This window comes from Balaenoptera musculus, chromosome 13 (genome assembly GCF_009873245.2).
Source record: "Balaenoptera musculus isolate JJ_BM4_2016_0621 chromosome 13, mBalMus1.pri.v3, whole genome shotgun sequence".
NCBI classification, from domain to species: Eukaryota; Metazoa; Chordata; class Mammalia; order Artiodactyla; family Balaenopteridae; genus Balaenoptera; species Balaenoptera musculus.
The window spans coordinates 27,459,080-27,481,378 of record NC_045797.1 but is presented as its reverse complement, the minus strand read 5'-3'; the positions used below and the strand labels follow the sequence as shown (position 1 = coordinate 27,481,378).

The window sequence follows — 22,299 nt, the reverse complement described above, 5'->3', positions numbered from 1 at the left end:
ACACTACACACTGTACCACACCCCACATGCCTCAGTCCGTGCTATGGGGGTCATCTCCCACCTAGGATCTGCTCACCCCGCAAACCCGCAACACCAGCTCCTTGAGCTTCTCACGGACATTAAGTGGGAGATCTTTTGTATGAAAGTCCCTGCACATCCAAATGTCCAGAATTAAGTCACTGCAAGGGCTTGGTAGTGGTGGTAGGTTTAAATGCTGTGACTTTAAAAAAAAAAAAAAAAAAAGAAAAGGTCTTCCCAGGGACACTTCCAATTGCATCCCTTTGGAAGAGTCCACCATGACTAACCTCTTGGGTGCCCATTGCGGGCTATGCACCCAGCCTCTGCTTGGGGACCACTGGATGGCCTGAGTGAAGGGAGCCTGGGCTGTTGGTTTTCCCTCCCAAACCCAAGAGACCACCCCCTGGTAAGGCTGGGTCAGGAGAGACGGTGGCACAAGCAGGGAGGGCGGAGGGCTATGCTCAGAGGGTGTGTGGGTGTTTCCGTGCTGCTCTTGTGATAAGCAGGCACAGGGAGGAAAGATGGGGGAGGAGGGGCAGGGAGCGGGGAAGAGAGCTGAGAGACAGACTGACGGGATGCATGTGAAGATGTGTCTGGGGGCACGAGGAGACATTTAATAGAAAGACAAACCAGCTAGCATCAACATCCTCACGCCCCTGCTTTCGCAACCCAACGTCCACTTTGGGCCTGACCCTTTAACTCTTTCAGGGCCAAGTCACCTTGCCCAAACCTGGACTGGGCCTCATTTAGCACAGAAAGATTCTGGGAGGTGGGGCAAAGAGAAGTATATGGACTCCAGCCGCAACCCCACCAAGCCCTGAGCGACGGGAATCTGCACGCACAGACATCCTTCACTTGGGCATAATAAGGTCAGGGGTCCTGAGCCCCAGCTGGTCACACTCCACACACCACAGCAGTAACAGTGGTTATCTCTGCGGGGTGAGGTTGCAGGGAACTATCACTTCCTGCATTGCCTATTTTTGTCCTGTTTGAATTTTTTAGAAGAGCCATATATTACTGTCGTAATAGGAAAAAGAGACAAAAGAAAATTCCCGTTCCTATTTTATCCTCTCAGTTGGCTGAGACAGAATGGGCTCCTCGCCTCTCCCTCCAACCCCTCGATGAAAGAGGATGCATTACATTACTAGCCCAGCTGAGGCTCAGGTCCTCGGCCCAAAGGATCCTTGTCCCCTGCCCTTCCCAACCCCCTCCCCATAAGGTCATTTCTGCTTCTCCTGCTCTTCCCCAGGGAATTTGGGGTTCTTCTCTGGACTTGCTTTTCAGGGAGGCCAGGAGGGAAAAGACTTTCCTCACCATTTTCTGAGATTCCCCCATCCAGAGCGGAGTGAGGCTGAGAATGGCTGGGACCTGCCTCTGGACCCTCAGTCACTGTCGCCATCTGTCTCCCTATCGGTCAGGGGCAGGACTCACTGGACCCCGCCAGCTACTTGGAGCAGGGCTTCTCCCAGAAGTGTGACAGGCTGAGATGGCAACGGCAAGGCCACACAACCAACAGCTTGTGGACAAAGGCCTGTCACTCCCATCCGTGGCTGAGACCTGGCCAGAACCAATTAGGATTTGACCATGGCCCCAGCACATATCTAGATGGTGGCTCACGAGACAGACTTATCTTCAGAGCCCTAGAGCTGCGGCACCCGAACCTGCGCGCATCAGTGTGGGATTTCTTTTTTATCTATTCATACTAAGATACAACCTAAAACCTACTGAATTAGAAGGGCCAGGCCTAGAAATCTATATTTTAAGGTGGAAGGGAGTACCTCCTCAGGTGACTGAATTCACCAGACCCAGTGTGAGAACCACAGTAGGATGGTCCCCTGCCTGCTCTACATCCCTTCATGGATCAGAGGCCAACTTTCCCTCCACCTGGGTGCATCATCAAGGACACTCAATTGTTACATAGAAGAAACCTGCGTCTCTCCCCTGCCCAGCCAAGGCTTGCCTTCCAAAGTCCACTGAACCCACTTCTTCTGACAGAACTGACCCTAGAAACGCTCATCCCTCCCCCCCCCCCCAACCCGGGACAAATTATCAAAGCAACACATACATGGGGGAGGGCCAGGCATCAATAAGTACTTTCTATGAAAAAAGAGTGCTAAAATGAACAAGGCCTCTGTTCCACAAAGCTGCTTCTGAAACAGCACTCACCAGGACAGGAAGGACAGTGATTCTGCCCCAGTACAATTTCCCTGACACCCACTCAGCTTTCAAAGCCTAGATTCTTCGGCCCCGACAGCATGTAAAACAACAACCTGCACATCCTTCACTGCAGGTACTGAACTGTTCCACCTACATGGCACCCACCTCAACCCTTGCACTGTCTGAGCACCTGAACTCTCCAAAGCCCAGGAAGCATGTGCTCAGGAAACAGGTTTTGACAAAGATGATCATTATCTGGGACTTGTCCCAGGTATGACTGCAGCCAAGACATGCTCCATCAGGAAAGGAGCAGTAAGAGAGAATTCCTTGGGTGGAAGAGGTATGTGCCGCTACAGACGCTGCTCTTCAGGAGTGACGTACAACGGCGCTTCTCAAATTGCAAAGTACAAACGGATCGCTGAGTCTGGTAAAAATGCAGATTCTGATGCAATGGGTGCAGATGGGCCTGAGAGGCTCCATTTCTACCCAGCTTCCAGGGGATGCCAGGGCTGCTGGCCTGTGGACCACACCTGAGAGGCGGGACAAATGACTGGTGCTAGAGAATCAGCAGAGCTAGACTTACTGCATGCTCACTGTGTGCCAAACTCTGTACCTCTTTTACTATCCACACAGTCCAGGAGATGAGATCCATTATCCCCACTATGTGGATGAGGAAACTAAGTTACAGAGAAGGTTTGTGACTTGCCCAAGGTCAAACAGCTAGTAAGGGATACAGTCGGGACTTGAACATGAAGATGCCTGACTCCCAGCCCACGGTCTTAACCTTCGAGGGACAGCATTTGTCATCAAGCTGAATGCAAACGTTGGGCCTCCGGACACCCTGAGAGGACAGAGGCTGGAAAAGGTACACCACAGAGGCCCAAAGAGGCAAGGAGGTGGCGTATGAAGGCCAGAACCCCCTTCAAAGGGTTGGCACAATCCCAGGAGGATGGAGCCCTGAAAGGTCACTAAGGGAACCTCAGGGTTTTGTCCAGTCCCCAGGCCATTAAAACCATGTCTGAGAGCAGTCAAGCCCCCCCCCCCAGCAGATGCAGAACCACAGAAAAGCTCTAAAAGGGCCCTTGCTCAGCCGCCGTACCTCCCCCAGGCTCCCTCTGCCTGACAAAGTTCAGCAGGCCCAGTGTGGACTTAGGAGCCCTCAGCCTCCTACCCTGCGGGACCAGCCCCACCCCCACCCTCTGCAGGGGCAGAGGACAAAGGGGGGATAAAGGGAGGAGGTAGTTGCCTCACCTGTTACCAAGATTATGGCCCTAGTTATTCCTGCTAGTGGGGCTCCCAGGCCCACCATACCCAGCTCTCCACCCATTTCTCAGTAAACAGAGCTGGGCTAGCTAACAGCTGCCACATAGTATAACTGAAAAAGTTCAACACTCTGAGAAGCAGACCTAGGGCAGATGTCAAACACACACATGTTAAGTGCCAGGTGGCTCCTGTCACTCTGGGGGTGCTGGGCCCTTGAGAGCCCCAGGCCCAGGCACACACCTGACTTGTCTCCAGTTCTTATTGAAATTGGTCCCCTTAAAACTGAGTTAACCTGCTGAGTTTATGATTAATCTCTCTATCCAAAACTTTATTCCCTTCCTTGTCCTGCCCCTGTTCCCCTCAGGATTGAGGAATATCAAAGAAAAAGAGAAGCTGAAACCAAGCAGGACTCTGCAGGGCCTTCTGGGACACAAAAGCCCCTCTGTGCCCCCTGTTTCTTGTTTGTAGAAGAAAAAAAGGCTTTAGTCTCCTAGGCCTTCCCTGAGTTCCAAAGAGCAGACTCAAGTAGTTAATGATTAGAACAACAGAGCTGCAAGACTTCAGGAGTTCCTCCAGAAGGGATGTAGATAACAATCTGATGCCTATCTTTGAGACGTTCTGCAGAAACTAAGACCCCTCCCCAACCTGGTAGAGGATGGTGACGACTTGCTGACCACAAGCATGTAGACCCCAGACTGGTTGGAACCAGAAGGTTGATGACTGAGATTCCCAAAACATCATCCTGTTACCTCACCACCAACTAACCAGAAGAAGGTCCATGAGCTAATCAGGCATCCTACGACCCTCTCCCCTAGCACAGTCTTTAAAAATCCTTGCCTGAAAGCCATCAGGGAGTTCAGGTCTTTTGAGCATGAGCTGCCTATTCTCCTTGCTTGGTGCCCTGCAAATAAACACTGTACTTTCCTTCACCACAACTCAGTGTCAGTAGATTGGCTTTGCTACGCGTCAGGCAAGCAGACCTGAGTTCGGTTCGGTAACATTATCAGTGCAAAGTTCAGCTTAAGATCCAAATAATGGTGCCCCTTCCTAAGCCTCCACACATCATTTATTTCACACCCATAACCCAGGAACCATCCTTGTCTCTTTTTCCCCCTCACACCCCACATCTAAACTTAGCTCTACCAACCAATCATACCCAGAATTCAACCCCTCTCACCACTGTCACCCTATAGTACAGTCCACCAACATCTCCCTGCTGAACATTACAGTTCCCTGCTCACCTGCCTCCCTGCCATCCATGCTTCACCCAGCAGGTAGGTGAAACTGGAGCACATCACACCCCACTCCTCAGCATGGCGGAAAGGGCTCATCCTTTGGGTGCTGGCTCTTCTGATTCTCTGCATTTCTCATCCCACACTGGCCTTCAGTGTTCCCATCTCCAGCGAACTGCTCTTGCTTTTCCCTCTGCCTGAGACACAGGCCCAGATCTTCAGGCCACAGTTCACTCACTTACTCACTCACATCAGGTCTCAGTTCATCTGAACCTCCTCAGTCTTCCCTGAGTACCCCAACTACAGCTGCCCCTTACCCAGTTTATTTCTTTAGGATAATTAATACTACCTGACACAGGGTGTGTGTGTGTGTATGTGTGTGTGTGTATCCCACACAGTAAAATGATGTATGTATACATGGCTGTTTAATGCCTGTCTTCCCCTGCTCTACAGGCAGGAACTTCATTCTGCTCGTCTGTGTGTCACCAGACTTAAAATAGCGGACACTCAAATATATTTTCAATGAACTAACAAATTAATCTATGAATTAACTTAGCAACTTGTTTGTCCCTGTTCACAACTGAACAACTGTGTAATGTTTCTATCATCACAAACCCACAGGTCTTAACCGTGAGACCAGAAGCTCCCAGAGCAAAGAGGGTGCCCCCTGTCCCCAAAAAGAGCCTCCTGAGGAAGGAGCCATGTGCCAGGCTTCATGGGGACAGACAGTTCCAAAAGGGCACCTTCTTTAACCCTGAAGCCCTCATCCCCCATTCCTCAGCAAAGAATCTCAGTAACTTCCCTGACAGAATACACCAACCAGATCTGGGAAGTGCCCACTTCCTGAATGGAGGCCAGGTGTTGACCCCACTCTAGCCCATCACTAGGGCACTAATCTTATCACCATTAACAACCATACCTCTCTTTTAGCACCTACTGTGTGCAGGCGCTATACTAAGCACTCAACACACCAAATCAGATCCCAGTCATCCTCTTAACAGCCCCAGGAGGCAGGTGTGGGAAGCAGACCTCGAGAGTGGCTCCAGCATGGACTCTGGAGCCAGGCTGCCTGGCGTAAGCCCCAGCCCACCACACGCCAGCTGCGCGACCTGGAGTGGGTCACCCAGTCTCTCTCTGCATTTCCACACCTGCCTATAAGATGGGAGTAATGGGTGTCCAATCCCCTCACAAGACCACTCTGACAATTGCATAGATTACATGTGAAGCACTCAGAACAGGGCCTGGCACACAGGAAGCGCCACACAAATGTTAGTTCTTATATATTTTTGCAGATGCAAACACTAGGGCAGAGAGAAGTCCATAGGGTTAAGTCAGATGCTTCTTTTTAGTACACAGGGAACCAGGATTTGAACCCAGGCTCCCTGTCTCCAGGGCCTCTGGCCTTGATCACTGCACTAGAATGCTTCCCTCTGCAAGTACAACACACCACATACCCGGGCCCAGAAACCCCATGTCCCTACCCAACCAAAGGATTTCTCTAAAACAGGGGGTCTGTGTTAGACGGGAGAAAGATTACATCTTTATTTCCCCTAATCTCTAACTGAAATTTAGTATTTCTTTCAATTATGAATTTTTGCAACAGTAGTGGTACAGCAGCAGTACCTATGAATAAGTCACCAAGAGAAACCGATATTTTCATACCACATTACAGTTGCTGCAGATGTCGCAAAATATTGTTTATACTGATCACTACTTTGAACTTTAAAGTTACAGGTTTCCCCTGCTATCCAAAAGTGGAGCATTCCTATGAAACCTTTTGTAAGCTGAAATGGCATAAAGTGAAGAAGCAGTTACCTTAGGACACATCTTGCTAACGGATGCACGAAATAAATAAAGATAAAGCACAGACGCTTACAGATACAGTTCAAAGCTAAGGCAAGGGCTTGATGTGAGGCGCTGAATGTAGTTCCCAGAGAAGGAGCTGGGCGGTGCCACTCTCACTGCTTGGGATGCGCTGCCTCTGTAAGGCTCACTGCAAAACACACGCTTGAGTGCATGTCTTTCCCTTCCTGCCCCAACGCACGGCTCCCAGGCTGAGATCTCAAATCAGATGACAGATACTGCACCTCATGTCCCACTGGGTATGAGAGGGCCTTGCAGGGGCCTGGTAAGGGGCGAGAAACTGGCCAAAGGCCCTGCGGCTCCCGAGCGTCACGCCACAGTGCTCAGTCTGACCCTCAAACACCCTGCATGCCAATGAAGGTGACTCCGGAGAAACAAAAACAGCTGGGTGCACCTGCCAGTCAGGGAGCAGGCTGCTCCTGTAGCTTGTTTTCCTCATGTCCCCAATACCACGATCTCCAGCTTAACTGGGCTGGTGCTCACCTGGGCCTTACCTGCTATGGCCATAGCCCAGCAGGTCTGCAGCTTCTCTCTTCTGGCCGTGGCTGCCCTGGCCTCTTCAGAGACAGGTCTTACCTCAGGCTAGGGAACAGCTCGCACCATGCTGGGGGTGACGCGCTTGCAAATCTGACAGTTGTAGGAATTGAATCCCACCCCAAGACAAAGGAAGCCAAGAGGCCCTGAGAAGACAGTTGTGCTGCCCAGTGTACTGGCTGGAGAATCTTCTAGAATGAAAAGTGAAGAACCAACGTGAAGGAAAGACATACTGATCCATTTCTCCTTTCCTGGCCTCACTCTCCCCATCCAGCTTCTCTAGGGAGTCAGTACAAATAGGGGCTGCAGGGTTCCAGAGGGGAAGAGACCGCAACTCAAAAAGTAGATGCTGGGGAAAACTCTAGGAGAAGACACCAAGATATCTGTCCATAACATTCTGATGGACATTAACAGTCTAACCCAAATTCCTAATCCAGGCCGGCCAGCCATCAGTCACTTCAAGCAACGCTGTATTGATGAAATCATTTGCTCTCAAAAGGCCTGAAGCCTTCAGAGACTGTTCACCCTGTCCCCGTTTCCCCAGGCTCCCAAGGCCCCGCAATTTCTGCTTTGGCAGAAACCCATCAGCTACAATGTGGGATGTTCTCAAGGACAAGTGATTCAGCTCCTCCATCAGGTAAGGGTATGAAACAAGAGGGAACTGTTACCCTGGGAGACTTAACAACCAGGCACAGTACGGGAGGGAGCCCTGTTTGGATCCTGATTCAACAAACCACCTATGAAGAGATAGTTCTGATATTAAGGGAATTTAAATACGGACTGGATGTTGATTGGATGGTTATTAAGGAACTGTTGATTTTGTGTGTGATACAAGCATCATGATTATGTGTTTTAAAAAGCACCCGTGGGGCTTCCCTGGTGGCACAGTGGTTAAGAATCCGCCTGCCAAGGCAGGGGACACGGGTTCGAGCCCTGGTCCGGGAAGATCCCACATGCCACGGAGCAGCTAAGCCTGTGCTCCACAACTACTGAGCCTGCACTCTAGAGCCCGCGAGCCACAACTACTGAAGCCCGTGTGCCACAACTACTGAAGCCTGCGCACCTAGAGCCCGTGCTCCACAACAAGAGAAGCCACTGCAATGAGAAGCCCGCGCACCGCAACGAAGAGGAGCCCCCACTCACTGCATCTAGAGAAAAGCCCGCGCCCAGCAACGAAGACTCAAAGCAGCCAAAAATAAAATAAATAAATTTATTAAAAAAAAAAAAAAAAAAAAAGCCCCCGCATCTGTTGGAGATGGTTCGAAACACGTATTGACTCATCTATACTCCCCTACTGGTCCCACTTGAGACTAACAGGGTCTTTCTATTAGATCCCTGTGGAGGCCAGCGGGTAGCCTTTGGCCAGGACACAGGCTGTTTTCTCCCTGTCCTATGACTGAGCCCTGCTCCTGGTTGAATCCCTGAGCCTTGTGCTAACTATCTACTCATCTCCGTAGCCTCAGCACAGGGAGTGGCATGTGAGATCCTGACAGCCCATCCTGACACTCACAACGTCTCAGAGGCACAGGGAACTCGCCACTGAAATCCCATCCAACCAGAGGAGGCCTCAGCCAGGCTCAAAACGTTTCCCAAGTATTTGCCAGAATAAGAAAGGGAGTGTCCTCGAGAAGCTTACATCATGGTGGGGAAATAAGACAGCCACATAAATAAAGGAAGAAGGTGATTAACACCACAAAAATGCACAGATAAAATGCACAGGAAGGTTAAAGGGAAGACAATTTCGGGAGGAGCAGGGAAGGACATGATAAAAGAAATTTTCACATATTGAGATATAGGGAGGTCATTCTGGCTTATCTATGAGTTAACTTGAATCTTATGCTAACTAAAATAGCCTGTTTGTGGCCTATCAAACACACATTGTACATCTGCTTTAATTATTAGAGAAAAGGACACACTGACAAAAAGTAAAGAATGTCCATTCTTTAAAAATAAAGATTAAATGCTTATCTTCCTGGGACACCAGTGCTGGTACTCCTTTGATAAGACTCCTTTCCCAGGTGCAAGGCCATGCTGACTTGCTGTGTACATGATGCTGATCTGTGTGTGTGTGTGTGTGTGTGTGTGTGTGTGTGTGTGTTCTCTTGAAATGTACAGTAACCCTGACTTATTTAATGTTCTTTGTTCTGACAAGATATAAAACTGTGCTGGAAACCATGCTTCTCCGGAGCAGTTTCTCAGAGTAATCTGGGAAGTGGGCATCCAGGCGAGTCCTCAGTTTGGCTCAAATAAAACTCTTTTCTTTTCTTATTATAGGTTGCTTATTGATGATTTTCGCTGACAGATGTAACATTCATCCTGGGCCTTGAACAATGGGTCAGGAGGCAAGGAGGCAGGTGAAGAGACATTCCAGGTGGGAGGAACAGAATACACAGATGCCCAGGGCTGGAGAGGTGAAGATGGGCAGAAAGGTGCTTTGGAGCAGAGGAGACTGCCCCAAACATGCTAAAGAGCTGTAGCCTTATTCTGGGCCTGGAAGAGCACTACAGGGTAGGAAACAAGGATAAGACCTATGGCTGCTGTGCTGTAGGAAGAGCCCAGGACAGCAGGGAAAGGGGCAGCAGAGAGGCAAGGCAGCAGAAACCAGCACAGAGCCGGCCAACCCAGGACAGGTCCCACGGCCAGGCTGACCCAGGCAACTCCTTGTGCCTCAGCAGTTACTTCTCATCACAAACTAATAAACTGGCATTCTGGCTTACAAAAAAGCTGTAGCAGCTATGCTAACAGTCTAGAGGAGATGTTTAAAAAAAAAAAAAAAACCTGCCTAAACTAGGACAGGAGCAATGGGGAAGGTAGGAGGGGCCGGAGTGCCCTTCTCCAAGTGCCCCTCTTCGTCCCCTGCAGTGGCACTCAGGCAGAGCCACTCCACCTGTGCTCTCACTGCTTACTGACTGCACAAAATGTTACTCACCTTTGATGCCCCCCAACCCAGGGAAAGGGCCTGATATATGGAATACCTTCTAACACCTGCTGGATAAATGAGATGGCATTGGCAGGGCTTAGCTTCAGTACCAAAAATAAGTGGAAAAAAAAATTATTTTAAAGGAATAGTGGAAAAACGCAAGGGTTGGAAGACAGGAGACCCAGGTTCTAGTCCTGGATCTGACTTACAAAGTGGCTTTCAACCACCCACTTCACCTCTGTAAAAGAAGGGTGATAAAATAAGCTAGTTAGGGGCAGGGAGAAATGTCAACTAAAACTGTATTACATGGAGTTTGAAGAGACAGCTGGAAAAGCCTTTTTCCCCAGAGGCTCCTCCATCTAGATGCCTTCCCTCCTCTCCAAATCCCCCACTCAGGCAGTCCTCCTCACACACGATCAGACAGGAGATATGTGGGCCGCAGGCCAATCCCTTATGGCTCCCAACACTCACAACCTCACCCTGCCTTTGATTTGGTATCGACGGTAAAACTGCAAGCCAGACACAACTGCAGGAGAGGGCAGTGCCTCTTATCAGGCCTCTTATCACCTACTCCGGCTCTGTGCCGGCACCAACAGTCCCTGGAGCCCAGCACCATCATTTCATTAGTTACCCCTGGCTCCATGGGCATGGTTTGCTCAGCTCCCCTCAGACCCCAGCCAGGACCAGCCTCCCTCCCTCCTGGGCACAAACATCTCAGCCAGTCCTCCTCTCTCCCGCTGCTGTAGGCTCCAAAGGTTTGTCTCTTTGTCAGCTTGCCTCGGACAGAGGCCAGGGACCCATGCCTGCTTGGAGACAAGTCTAACCACACAGCAACAGAAGTATGTATAGTTGAAAGCATGATGTAGGGAAAAAGCACTGGGCTCAGGAGGTTAGAAATCTGGCTGCCACGAATGAATCATGTGACCTTGGATCGGTCATTCCACTCCTGAGACCGCAGTCTTCACATCAGTAAAAATGGGGGTCACCCTCCCTGCCCTCAGGGAAGAAGGAAGTGAAGTGATGCTGGGAAAGCACTCTGAAAAGCAGGCCAATCCACATGTAAAGATTTGGGTTTATTGTCTGTCAGGGCCTTTTATAGGCTGTCATCAGCCCCCTGGGAGCGAGGTGGCCCAGGACCAAAGAGTGATGACCCTGCCCAAGAGAAAGGAGAAAACCAGCAGGATGACCTCTCCCAGGGGAGACAAGGGAATAAGGAAGAAATTCTACTTAACCAAACTCCCCTCCCCAGTTTGCTCCTAACCCCATATTCACCCCAAACAGGGTCTTGAGTCACGGAGGACAAAACTAAGTAATGGCTGTCTTCCTGCCAGGGTCTCAGTTCAGACTTGAAACAGGTGGAGAGAAGCAATAATATCCCTGTGTGGGGAAGCCAGACTTATCATAGGTACAGACCTGTGTGTGTGAAGAAGGCTGCACTTGTGCAAACGCAATGGGAGAGGGAGAAGAAATCTATAACGCATTGGCTTTTAAAAGCATATAAGAACTGGTAATATTGACTGCTCCTGAAGAGAGGAGCTGGGTGACTCAAGGTCAGGACAAGGGAGATTTTTCACTGTGTATGTACCCTATGTATCTTTAGAATTTTGAACCAGGTAAACTACTCAAAAAGACATAAGAAGTAAAGAAAGTCAGGTTGTTTTGCTGAGAGAAGCACATAGGAAACTAAGCTTGGCTCCCCTCCACTCCCTCTCTTGGCTCAGCCCCACCACACTCACCTTCCCTTCCTTCCCTCCCTTCTGGGTCTCCCTCCCAGAAACTCACCCAGCCCCCACCACGCCCCACCTGTCATTCAAGGTCCAGCCTCCTACAGGCAGCCCACCCTGATCACTCCAACCCTGGTGAGTTGGTCCTTCTTCTGACCCTTTCCTTCTCTCATATTTTGTATATGCTGCTTTGTTGGTTAATTATCCTTCCTGGGTTAAGTCTTGTCTCAAACATATTTTTGCCCTTCTACGGAAAGGGCTATATAATTTCTTTCTCATGTTTCCTCCAAATCCCTGACCTAGGCACAGTGGTTGCCCACTAATTGCTTCCTAGATGTTGAACAAAAGAAAGGGGGAAAAAAAAAAAAAAAAAAGCAAACCACTGCATGACTGTAGGAGGAGGAATGGATGGCTCAGAGTGTTCTGTCACAGTAAAACAAGCATGTGATTTTTTGGGAAAGGTCAGGAAGTCTTATATCTGTTGATGATCCCAAGCCCAGCTCTACTGCACAAGCCAATGGCTCCTGTGAGACAGTCTAGTGGCAGTGATACCCTCTTTCCCAATGTACCAGGCAACACCCCCATCCCCTGAGAAAGATATGACCAGACATGGAGCTGCAGACTGAATGCACTTACCCCTACCAGCCAAGGCCTCACACAGGAGAAGCAGGTCATGCTTCCAGAGGCCCCAAGCCTAACCACAGAGATGGGCTTTGGGGAGGAGAGAGGAACCCTAAGGAGGGCAGCTGCTGAGCACCAACTTCCATGCAAAGCTGAATCCTGGGAAACATGGGAGAACACTCAGCATGGTGGCGAAGAGCACAGAACCAGGAGCCAGGCTGTCTCGGTACAAATCCTGACTGCCATGTGCTGTGTGCCTTTAGAAAAGCCACTTTAGGGCTTCCCTGGTGGTCCAGTGGATAAGACTGTGCCTTCCAACGAAGGGGGTGCGGGTTCAATCCCTGGTCCGGGAGCTAGGATCCCACATGCCCTGTGGCCAAAAAACCAAAACATAACACAGAAGCAATACTGTAACAAATTCAATAAAGACTTTAAAAATGGTCCACATCAAAAGAAAAAAATCTTTAAAAAAAAAGTGGGCTTCCATGGTGGCGCACTGGTTGAGAGTCTGCCTGCCAATGCAGGGGACACGGGTTCAAGCCCTGGTCTGGGAAGATCCCACATGCTACAGAGCAACTGGGCCTGTGAGCCACAATTACTGAGCCTGCGCGTCTGGAGCCTGTGCTCCGCAACAAGAGAGGCCGTGATAGTGAGAGGCCCGCGCACCGTGATGAAGAGTGGCCCCCGCTCGCCACAACTAGAGAAAGCCCTCGCACAGAAACGAAGACCCAACACAGCCAAAAATAAATAAATAAATAAATTAAAAAAAAAAAAAAAAAGTCACTTCACCTCTATGTGCCTCAGTTTCTTCACTCGTTGAACACAGTAACAACACCTACACTCCCAGGGGTTGCTATAAGCTGATGTAAGTCAAATCCTTAGGACAGTGCCAGCACCTAAAAAGGGCTTAATAAATGATATGCTAGACAAACAAGGCAATGACAATCCTCCAAAAAGGAGTGCTACACGCTGTCCACAGGGGAACTCAGAGAAGGTGGGGTGGCAGACGGGATCTCTGATGGCCAGCCTGACAGGCCCGGGGTACACCTCCTCCTCAGGGAGGCCTTCCCTGACCAGAGCTGAGCGCAGGGCTTCCGTCTGCTCTGAGCATCTCCAGCGCTCCCTGGCTAGGCCCCAAAGTACGGCCGCTGGCTATGGCCCTTTCTCCAAATGTGGGGGTCCGTCCTCCTAATAAGACTGCACCCTCTGGGCATGCGGGCTGGTGTGTCCATGTCCTCCCCTCCTTTGAACTTCCCACCCAACCAGTGGCCTCTGCCCAGGCAGAAAGGCCTGTGGATTAGGCGTCCCTCCAGGTCTCAGAGAAGCCCCAAGCCTCCCTCCCCCTCCCAGCTGAAATGTCCCTCTCTCCCTAAAAACCCTCAGGCACTTCCACAGAAACGTTGGGATGCACTCAGGTTCCCAAATGCCATCTCTTCCTTATCCCAAATCCGACAGCTCTTCAGGCTGTCAGGGCCTAAGAGAAACCACACAGAGCCCCACCCTCCCTAACTGCTGAGTAGCTGAGAGCCTGTCACTCTCCCTCCCCAGCCTCAATTTCCACACTTCTAAGCACTCTTCCAGTTCTGACATCAGAATTCCATGATTAAGGGCTGTGCTTCCCCTCACCACCCCCAGGGTCAGCTGAAGGTCAAGGTGGCCCGTGACAAAGCCCCTCCCGGCAACTCTGCAGCGCTGCTTCGTGGGAGCTGAACTTGCTCATCCTGCTCACTGCGGAGAGACCTGGGCCCAGGGCCACCCCCACAGGCCAGCTCAGTAAGGGCAGAGCCATCAGACTCTTCCTTAACAGGACTGCCAGGTGCATAAAGGACCCACATCACAGACTTATTTTTATTACTTGGCTGTGGGGAAGGGCAAAGCTTCTTCATGACCACACTATTTTGCAGAGGTCGGCCCTGCACAGGAAAAAATAGGGTACTGATTCCCAGAGAGCACACAGAGCTCCTGTCATTGTGTTAATTATCTGTCCCAGCACAGGGTGGGAAGGGCAGGGGAAACATCTGGACGAGGCCAGACCAGCCATTTAGCGCCGCTGGAGAGCGCGTCACAGCACCAGGGCGGCAGCAATAGAAAGAGGGTAGACAGCCCCCATCAGAAGAAAGGGACAGCCCTCAGGGTCGCTAGGATGGAGCTCTGCTGAGTTGCGCCTGTCCCTGGCTGCCTGCAGGGAGGGGAGAACGGGGCCAGATGCAGAGGGAAGGGGAAGCCGCTCAGTCTGACGGCAGAGTCACTCCCCACTCCCCAGACGCTGCTGCTCAAGCAACCCCAGATTAAAACTGCCCCATAACTCAGGGAGATGCAGCCTCCGTCCTAACTACTGCTCTTAAGTACAGCCACACCTTTCCCGGCGGCCAAAGCAGACTTCCCCATCAGCCAGGTCGGGGGTTGGAGCAGGAGCCAAAGCCAAGGACCCTCGTGGCCTCAGCTGCTTCCTGAGGAGCAGTCACATCTGGAAACATGATAAGGCTGTGGGTCATGCACCATCTACCTACAACAGTAATGCACAGGCCATCTGGAGGCTAAGGGACAGATGGAAGCCCTCAAAGACCATACCCACTTTAGGTCTACCTTAGGCCAGCGGCTGTATTCGCCTCAGCTGCCTCTCCCATTGCCCCCAAGCCCACCCTCCTGGAGGAGGTCTCAGGCCACCACCACCAGCCAGGCAGAAAGCTCTGGTCTCCAACCTAAGTCCTCCTCAGCCACAGGCCTCCCATAGGCCCTCATAAAATCAATGAGACAGGTCTGACCAGGGCTGACAGAGCCTCTTAGGGGGCCACACTTGCAGCCTGCCCATGGTCACGTTTTAACCCAAACTGAGCCCACAGACTTGGCCTTTCCAAGGGGCCAGACTCTAACCATCCATCCAACAGGCCCAGGAAGGGGGCTATTCACAGAAGGGACCATTTTACTCCACACGAGCACACACTGGGGAGTACTATGGATGGTGCTGAAGTAAAAACCACAAAGGACGCATCTAAAGAAGCTAAAGAGGGAATTCCCAGGCAGTCCAGTGGTTAGGACTCGGCGCTTTCACTGCAGGGGCCCGGGTTTGATCTCTGGTTGGGGAACTAAGATCCTGCAAGCAGCACAGCATGGCCAAATAAAGAAAGAAAGAAAGAAGCAACTCTTGGGATTTTGAGACCCATGATGATCCGTGTATGGCTTTACTGAGGGGAGACGGTTATAATTAGTTTCCTTGTGTATTACATTACATGTTGTTTTGACAATTTTCTCTTCAATCAGTTGGAAGCCTCCAGTGAAATCCCTCGCCTCAAAGAGCACCCCACTAACAAAGGAGCTTCAGGGGCTGTTGAGGCACCTAGAACCCCAGCCCCCATCATCACCACCCTCACATAAGGAGGGCCCTGAGAGTAGCCCAACACTAATATCTTGAAAGCTTGCTATGTGTCTAGAATGATACTAAGGCTTTTAGAGATGCTGTCTTATTTAATTTGTACAACTCTATGATTGTTATCATGTGTTACCTTTTCAGAAATGAGGAAACAGGTTAAGTAACTTGCCTGCTAGTAAGTGATAGAACTGGGAGTGAAACCTCAGTCTCCACGTTCTTAAACACTATGCTGCCCTGCCACGGAGGACAGCTGCAAAGCTGCAAGCTGATCTGAGCGTGGCTTCAGAACTGCAGAGGCCTCACAAGACGAGCCCCAATTCTCAAGCGTCTGGCAGCAAAGAGAGTAGTGGAGGGCTGTGAAGGGCCAGCTCATTTCATGAGGAGCTCTCATACTTCTGTGAGTACCCTGCCACCATAGTCCTGGGGCTTTCCAGGACTATGCTAAGTTCTGTATTACCTCCTCCTATCGCATGAGAGGCTCCTCTGAGACAGGGGACATCTCCCAGATCACAGCTACCAGGCTACTAAAACCTCCCTCCACCATCACTGCTGTTCACTGACCACCAGCCATATCCAGGAACTGCACTAGATGCTTTAATTACATACTCATTTCATCCATTACATCAATCCTGTCAAGGTGTAAATTAGCCCCATTTTACAGATGAGAAAACTGAGGCACCAAGAGTTTACTTGACTGGCCACAAGGTGGCAGGTTTGGAAGGGAATCTGCAACTAAACAGGCCCCTCCTCTTAACCGTGAGACTGCCTTTCCCCAGTGGAGTTCTGTCTGGGCAACACAGGGCTATCATGTGCTCTCCTGGAGCTCTCTGCCACCATTATCCAAAGCTGAGGAGGGCACACGCCAGTCCTCTCCCCACTGGAAAATGTGCAGACTCACTATCTTAGCAGCTCACACCAAGGTGCTCCAGGAAAGGCCACCAAGGGTGGCCATGAGAGCCAGAGGTGGAAGGTGCAAACCGGAGTGGGGGCAGCAGCTCTCACCCTCTGTCAGTGGGCATGCTGTTTGGTCCAGTAAACTAAAAGATCAGGCTGATTTCACAGACTTTTCTGCTGCCCACTACAAGTCCCCCTCCTCCTGCCCCCTCCAGGTTCTATAAATAACCCAGGTCAATGCATCAGAGGAAAGGCAGCCAGGTGGGTGTGGAAAGATCCTGGTGGAAAAGACGACTTCTAGAAAGTAAATTAAGGCTCCCATTCAGATCAAGGGGACTGTCCTTGGCTGCAAACAGGCGCACACGGGCCGGGCCGACAGACATAGACAACTCAGTTAAGGAAGATCCAGAGGCCAAGAAGAAAGCAAGAGCAGGAACTGAAAAAAAAATCAAAGCCCCTCCCCCACCCCGCGCAAGTCACTGACCTCACAGAAGCCCCTCCCCACAAGCTGAGACTTTTTCTGTCTGCCCCTTAGTCTCCCCTCTAGTGCCCCCCCCCAACCCCCAGACCGAGAGGTGTTATCTACCAGTTGGGTCAGATTAGCTGAGAGGTGGAGACTGAAGGACTGGGAAAGGGGTGGAATGAATTTGGGGACAGGAGCCTCTTCAGAAGAAGAAAGGGCTACGAGAGCCAGAGGAGAGCTTTCTGCCTCACCCCCACCCCCTTGGGCTCCCTGAGCCAGGCAAGAGGGAGAGGACAGAAAAGGGGAGGAAAAAAACAAAACAAGGGCCAAACTATACCACATGATCCACACCCAGCAACCAAACAGCAAGTCATGAGAGAAGGAGAGAAGGCCAGGGGAGGGGGAGATGGAGCTAAGTCACAGCCCTGCCCAAACCTGCCCTGTGCTAACCCGTTTCCCACCCTAGGCTGCAAAGGGCCATGAAGGCCTTCTCTACCCACATTTTTGAAATGTTCAAGGTCAGATCCTTTTCTATCCAAATCCTGCTTTCATTTGGGTCTGTACCAGGCTCATCCTTCTCCAGCAAGCCTTCCTAGATTTACTCAGTTGGATGCCATTCCACTTGGGTAAACCTTTCCAGCAACTGTCCCCAACCCCTTACCCTCCCCATCCAGGGCCCATGGGCCTAGGGGTGGCGTCACCCCAGTTAAGCACTTGAGTGACCCACGGCAGGTTGTCAGCCCTGTGGACAGGCTTCTGGATCCTGCCCAAGCCCAAAACAGGAAATGAGGCTCCAAGTCTGAAGCCTTGATCTTAACACAGGGAAAGTTAAACGCTGCCAAAATAAATGATTTTTAAAAACCCACTGGTAAACCCTCTGGCCCTTCTAGGTTTAAGTGACTGGGAGATTGTCTCCTGCTGTCCATTAAGCACGTGCTGCCTCCACCTCAGGCAAGATGCTTGAAGCCTGATTAAAGCGTTTCCTTCCTTTACTTAGAGGGTCTCCTGTTCTCAGACCAGAGACACAGAAGGGAAGAATCGGGGGCGTCTCTAAGCAACAGAGGGCATCCGAGTACCAGGCAAGAAGCAGATGCCCTCTGCAGTCTCTAGATTTGGTGGGGCGCCTCCGTTCAACCTCTGCCCTCCTCGAGGACAACCCTGCACCTTCTTTCCCCCACAGGGCGAGGCAGGGCCTCCCCATTCCCCTGCAGGCCTGGTGTGGACCCGAAGGCAGTTCCCCTCCCCTTCGAGGAAAGTGAAACAGGGCCGGAGGCCCTAGGAATGGCCCCAAGATTTTCCTTCTTGAGGTTCCCACAGTCCAAGAGCCTCTGGATCCCACTCCTAACTTTACTTGACAATCTACTCCTAACAGTAGGCCACCATTCTCACCTCCCCCCCCCCCCCCCCGCCTTCCAAGGACCCACCAGCGGCCGAGCACAGCCCAGCGCACATTTGGGGATCGGAAGGAGACCCCGATATGCGAAGAACCAACTTGTCGGTTTACGCCCTTGAGCGCTAAGCAAAAGGGCGCACCGCCCAGGCCGAGGTTCGGGGTCCTGCGTCTCCCCAGCCACGCCCCGCAAGGCCCTTAACCGTTTCCGCTCCCGCGCGCCCCTCACTCACTGTGTGTGCTGGGCGCGGCCTGCGCCGAAGACCTCGTCCAGCGCCACCACGGCCTGGCCCAGGAACTTGTCGACGCCGATAAGCGAGCGGTGCATGGTGGTAAGCACTAGCTGGCAGGCGGCGTTGGAGCCCGCGGCCCAGGGCGCCGGGCCCGCGTCGGTCTCCTGCGCCCGCAGCAGGCCGTCCAGGGCGCCGGGCGGCAGCTCGAAGGAGCACTCCTCGCGCCACTCGGGGCATCCCGGCGTCTTCTCCACCACCGACGTGCTGTACTTCTCACGGCCCACCTGGATCACCGTATACGCGTCGCTGGTGCTGCCCGCGCCCGAGCTCTTGCCCCGCAGCCCGCGGGCCCGCAGCACCGTCACCTGGACGTGCGTGGGTAGCCAGCGGGAGGGCCCAGCCGCCGTCTCGGCGCCCCGTACCAGGGCCATGGCGGGGGAAGCGGCGGCGGGTGAGGGCTGGCCGAACCAGGCGTGGACACCAGGACCAAGTGAGAAACTGGGCAGCGGCGGAGGGCAGTCAGGAGCCGGCTCGGACCGCCGCCGCCGCCCACAGGCTCGGCCGCCGCAGCTGCGGGTTGGGCTGGGCCGAGCCGGCCGCCGCCTCCCCGCCTCCCGGCCGCCGGCCGCGCCGCGACGTCAGCGCCCCGCCTCCCGCCCCGCCTAGCGGCCGGCGTCCCGCGACTCGCGACCTAACCCGTACCCGCGCGGAGGTGCGGCAGAGCTAGAGGACGGTGGCCCCCACGCCTTCGCCCGGGCTGCTGCAGACCAGCCTGGAGCTGGAGGGTCGCTGAGCGCCGCGAGGACCGTGGGCGGGGCGCAAGGCCTCCGCGGGGGGAGGGGGGGGCTCCCGCGTTGGTCCCCAGGAAACCCCGCCTCGCCTGCGGGCAGCGCGGCACCCTCGGCCGGGTATGAAATGCCCGCTCCGCGTCTCCCGGCCAATCCCAAGTCGTCCTTCAAGACGTCCCTGCTCCGGAAAGCTGTCGCCCTAAAACTGCCCCGCCCCGTCCCTCCCGGCATGGCCATCCCCTTGGCGCTGGCAAGTGGGAGCGATGCGGACCCGGGCTGCTCCCCAGTCTCGAGCGGCACTCCCCCTCCTCCAGCCCGCCCCTGCCTGGGAAGATGCCAGCGTGAAACCAGAAGTGATTCACACTACGCCACGTGATGGCCCCGCATCAGCGACCTGAAAGCGGGTGAGCTGCCGCTGTCTCCCACCTCCGCGCGCGGGAGGAATCACGTGTGCAGCCAGAACCTGGCGCGGGAGTCCAGGGAGCTGGGCTCGCCCTCTGCGGACACTGCGGCGGAGAACAGAGTGATGAATAAATGAGTAACCACATCAGTATTTAAGTGTTCACTCGGACCGCTGGGGCTTATGCGTCACGAGTTGGGGGAAATTATAGGCGCTGGTGGAGGTTTTAAACAATTACTTACACCCATTAAGTGCCTACTATGTGCAAAGCCCTGGGTATTACTTGCACGCTTGGTTTATTATTAGTAATGATAACAATGGTTGATAATTACAGATGCTGAATTTCGGCCAATGCTGGTCCGTGTACTTTGCGTGCGTTACCTCATTTTATCCCCAAAACAACCCTGTGGGGTGAGTATGGTTTTTATCCTTATTTTCAGGAAGGTAAAGTTGCAGCTTAGGGAGGTTAACCTGCCCAAGATCCGTAACTGGCAGAGGTGGGATGTGAATCCACACAGATGACCCCAAAGTCTGTACTTTTCTTTTTAACTTTCAGAGCCTGTATTAAAAATAGTATTTTTAAAAAAACATGTAACACACAGCTAAAAACAAAATAATAAAGTAAAAAAATCAAATGGGACAGAAACGCTTATGAGAAAAGCAAAAAATTCCCTTTCCACCCCTCATTCCAGGGATAACCACTTATAGCCATTTGTGTTTTCAGGCCTGGTAGTTACCTCCATATTTCTACATAAAATGCTTACATAACTATATCTAGAGTTATCAGGACTGGCCATTATCTATTGTCTTCCTCCTGTGATAGGTAATGATTTATCTCACACCCACTTCCCTCCCTCAATCTTATGTAGTTATGCTTTTTTTTTTTTTTTTTAGTTCCTCTGTTGGATACTTTGATAGTGGAAACCTTTATTTCTTCTTGGGGAGACTCTCCACAGTACATCTTGACTTTTTATGCTGTGAAAGGAGGATGCCAAAATCCCACTTTCCGGGCCATGTCCTCTACCAGGAATATGGTTGTACACCGGGCACCTGAGACTCATGGGAGCATATGCACCAAGGCTCAATCCTAACAACCTTCCACCTTAACTGTGATCAGAATGGGGTGGAGGAGTTCTCCACACTGAGCCCCATAGCCCAGCATCCCTGTGGACAGCACCTAGCTTTGGAGACGGCCAGATCTGCCTATGGATCTTGGCTCTCTGCCACTTAGCAGCAATAAGACCTGAAGATTAAGTCAGCTCTCTAACCTCTCAGCCTTGTTTCCTGATCTAGAAAATGGGGATAATGATTCCTGCTTTAAACAGTTGCTGAGAAGATGACATGAGAAAATATTGTCAAAGATTTTAACGCAGTGGAAGCCATCACAAATGATCTAAAAGCATCTGAACATCATATATAGTTTTTTTTCTGATTATAAGTTATTTGGAAAATATAGAAAAATATAAAGAAGGAAATAAAAATAGATTAGAATCTCACTGTTCAGAAATAAACACTGTTAACAATTTGTTGTATTGCTTTCCAGTCTTTTCTCTACACTATATGTTGTTGTTTTATATGCATTATGGTTGTGAGGCAACTGTACTGTAATGGTTAAACCTGTGGGCTGTGGAATCCTGGTCCTAGCATCTACTTTATGTGTACTATCTCATTTACCCCTGAAGACAACCATTTAAGGCAGGTGCTGTTGCTACTCTCAGCTTCACGGATGAGAAAGCTAAAGCAGCTAAAGTTTGGATGATTTTCCCCAAGTTTCTAACTGAAAAATTGCAAAGAGTGGACTTGAACTCAGGTCTGAGTGACTCTACTGCCTCTGGTACTCTGCCCTCACGCTAGCTTGTTGGTCATCTAAGCACTACATCATCTGAAGTCAGTAAAGCGGGAAATGTTGTCATACCCATTTTACAGATGAAGAAATTGAGGTACAAAAAAGGTTAACAGACTTACCCAAGATTACAGAGTCAGGCTGAAGCCCCTGAGAATGGATTCCCTAGGGGCTTTGCAAATGAAGATATCTTTACCAAACCACAACTAACATATTTGTCACTGTCCTTTAATGGTTCTGTTTCATCTGTTTCTTAGCTCTTCAACATGACCAGACTGCCTCTTCCCTCCCGCCTCCCTCTGCCTCCCCCATGGAGTAGCAAGGCTCCAGGAAAGGGCAAAAGAGAACTCAGATGGGCTACTCCCACTCTCCTTCCTCCTGCCCTGGCCCTCATAGTTGGGCAAGGTCAGGCTTCCTGCTGGCCCGGGATTGCAGCTGCAGGAGGGCAGTGAAGCCAGGAAAGGCTCCCCTGCAGGTCACTTGGCCCTAGGAGAAAGGGCAGGCTCTGCTAGCTGTCTGCAGTTGAGAAAAGAGCAGAAACTCTGAAGACACTGAGGTCTTGGTTACCTAGAGGTGTTTTTTCCTC

At 51.6% G+C, this 22,299-nt stretch overlaps 1 protein-coding gene across 1 annotated transcript in view; it reads right to left on the bottom strand.

Annotated features, from left to right (window-relative positions):
* Positions 1–20,047, bottom strand: part of RAB11FIP5 (RAB11 family interacting protein 5) — a 37,405-nt gene extending 17,358 nt beyond the window's left edge. The window contains 1 exon segment of the mRNA XM_036872916.1: positions 18,683–20,047. Within this exon segment, the coding sequence (XP_036728811.1) occupies positions 18,683–19,113 (431 nt within the window). The 5' untranslated portion in view covers positions 19,114–20,047.
* Positions 20,048–22,299: the final 2,252 nt, after the last annotated feature.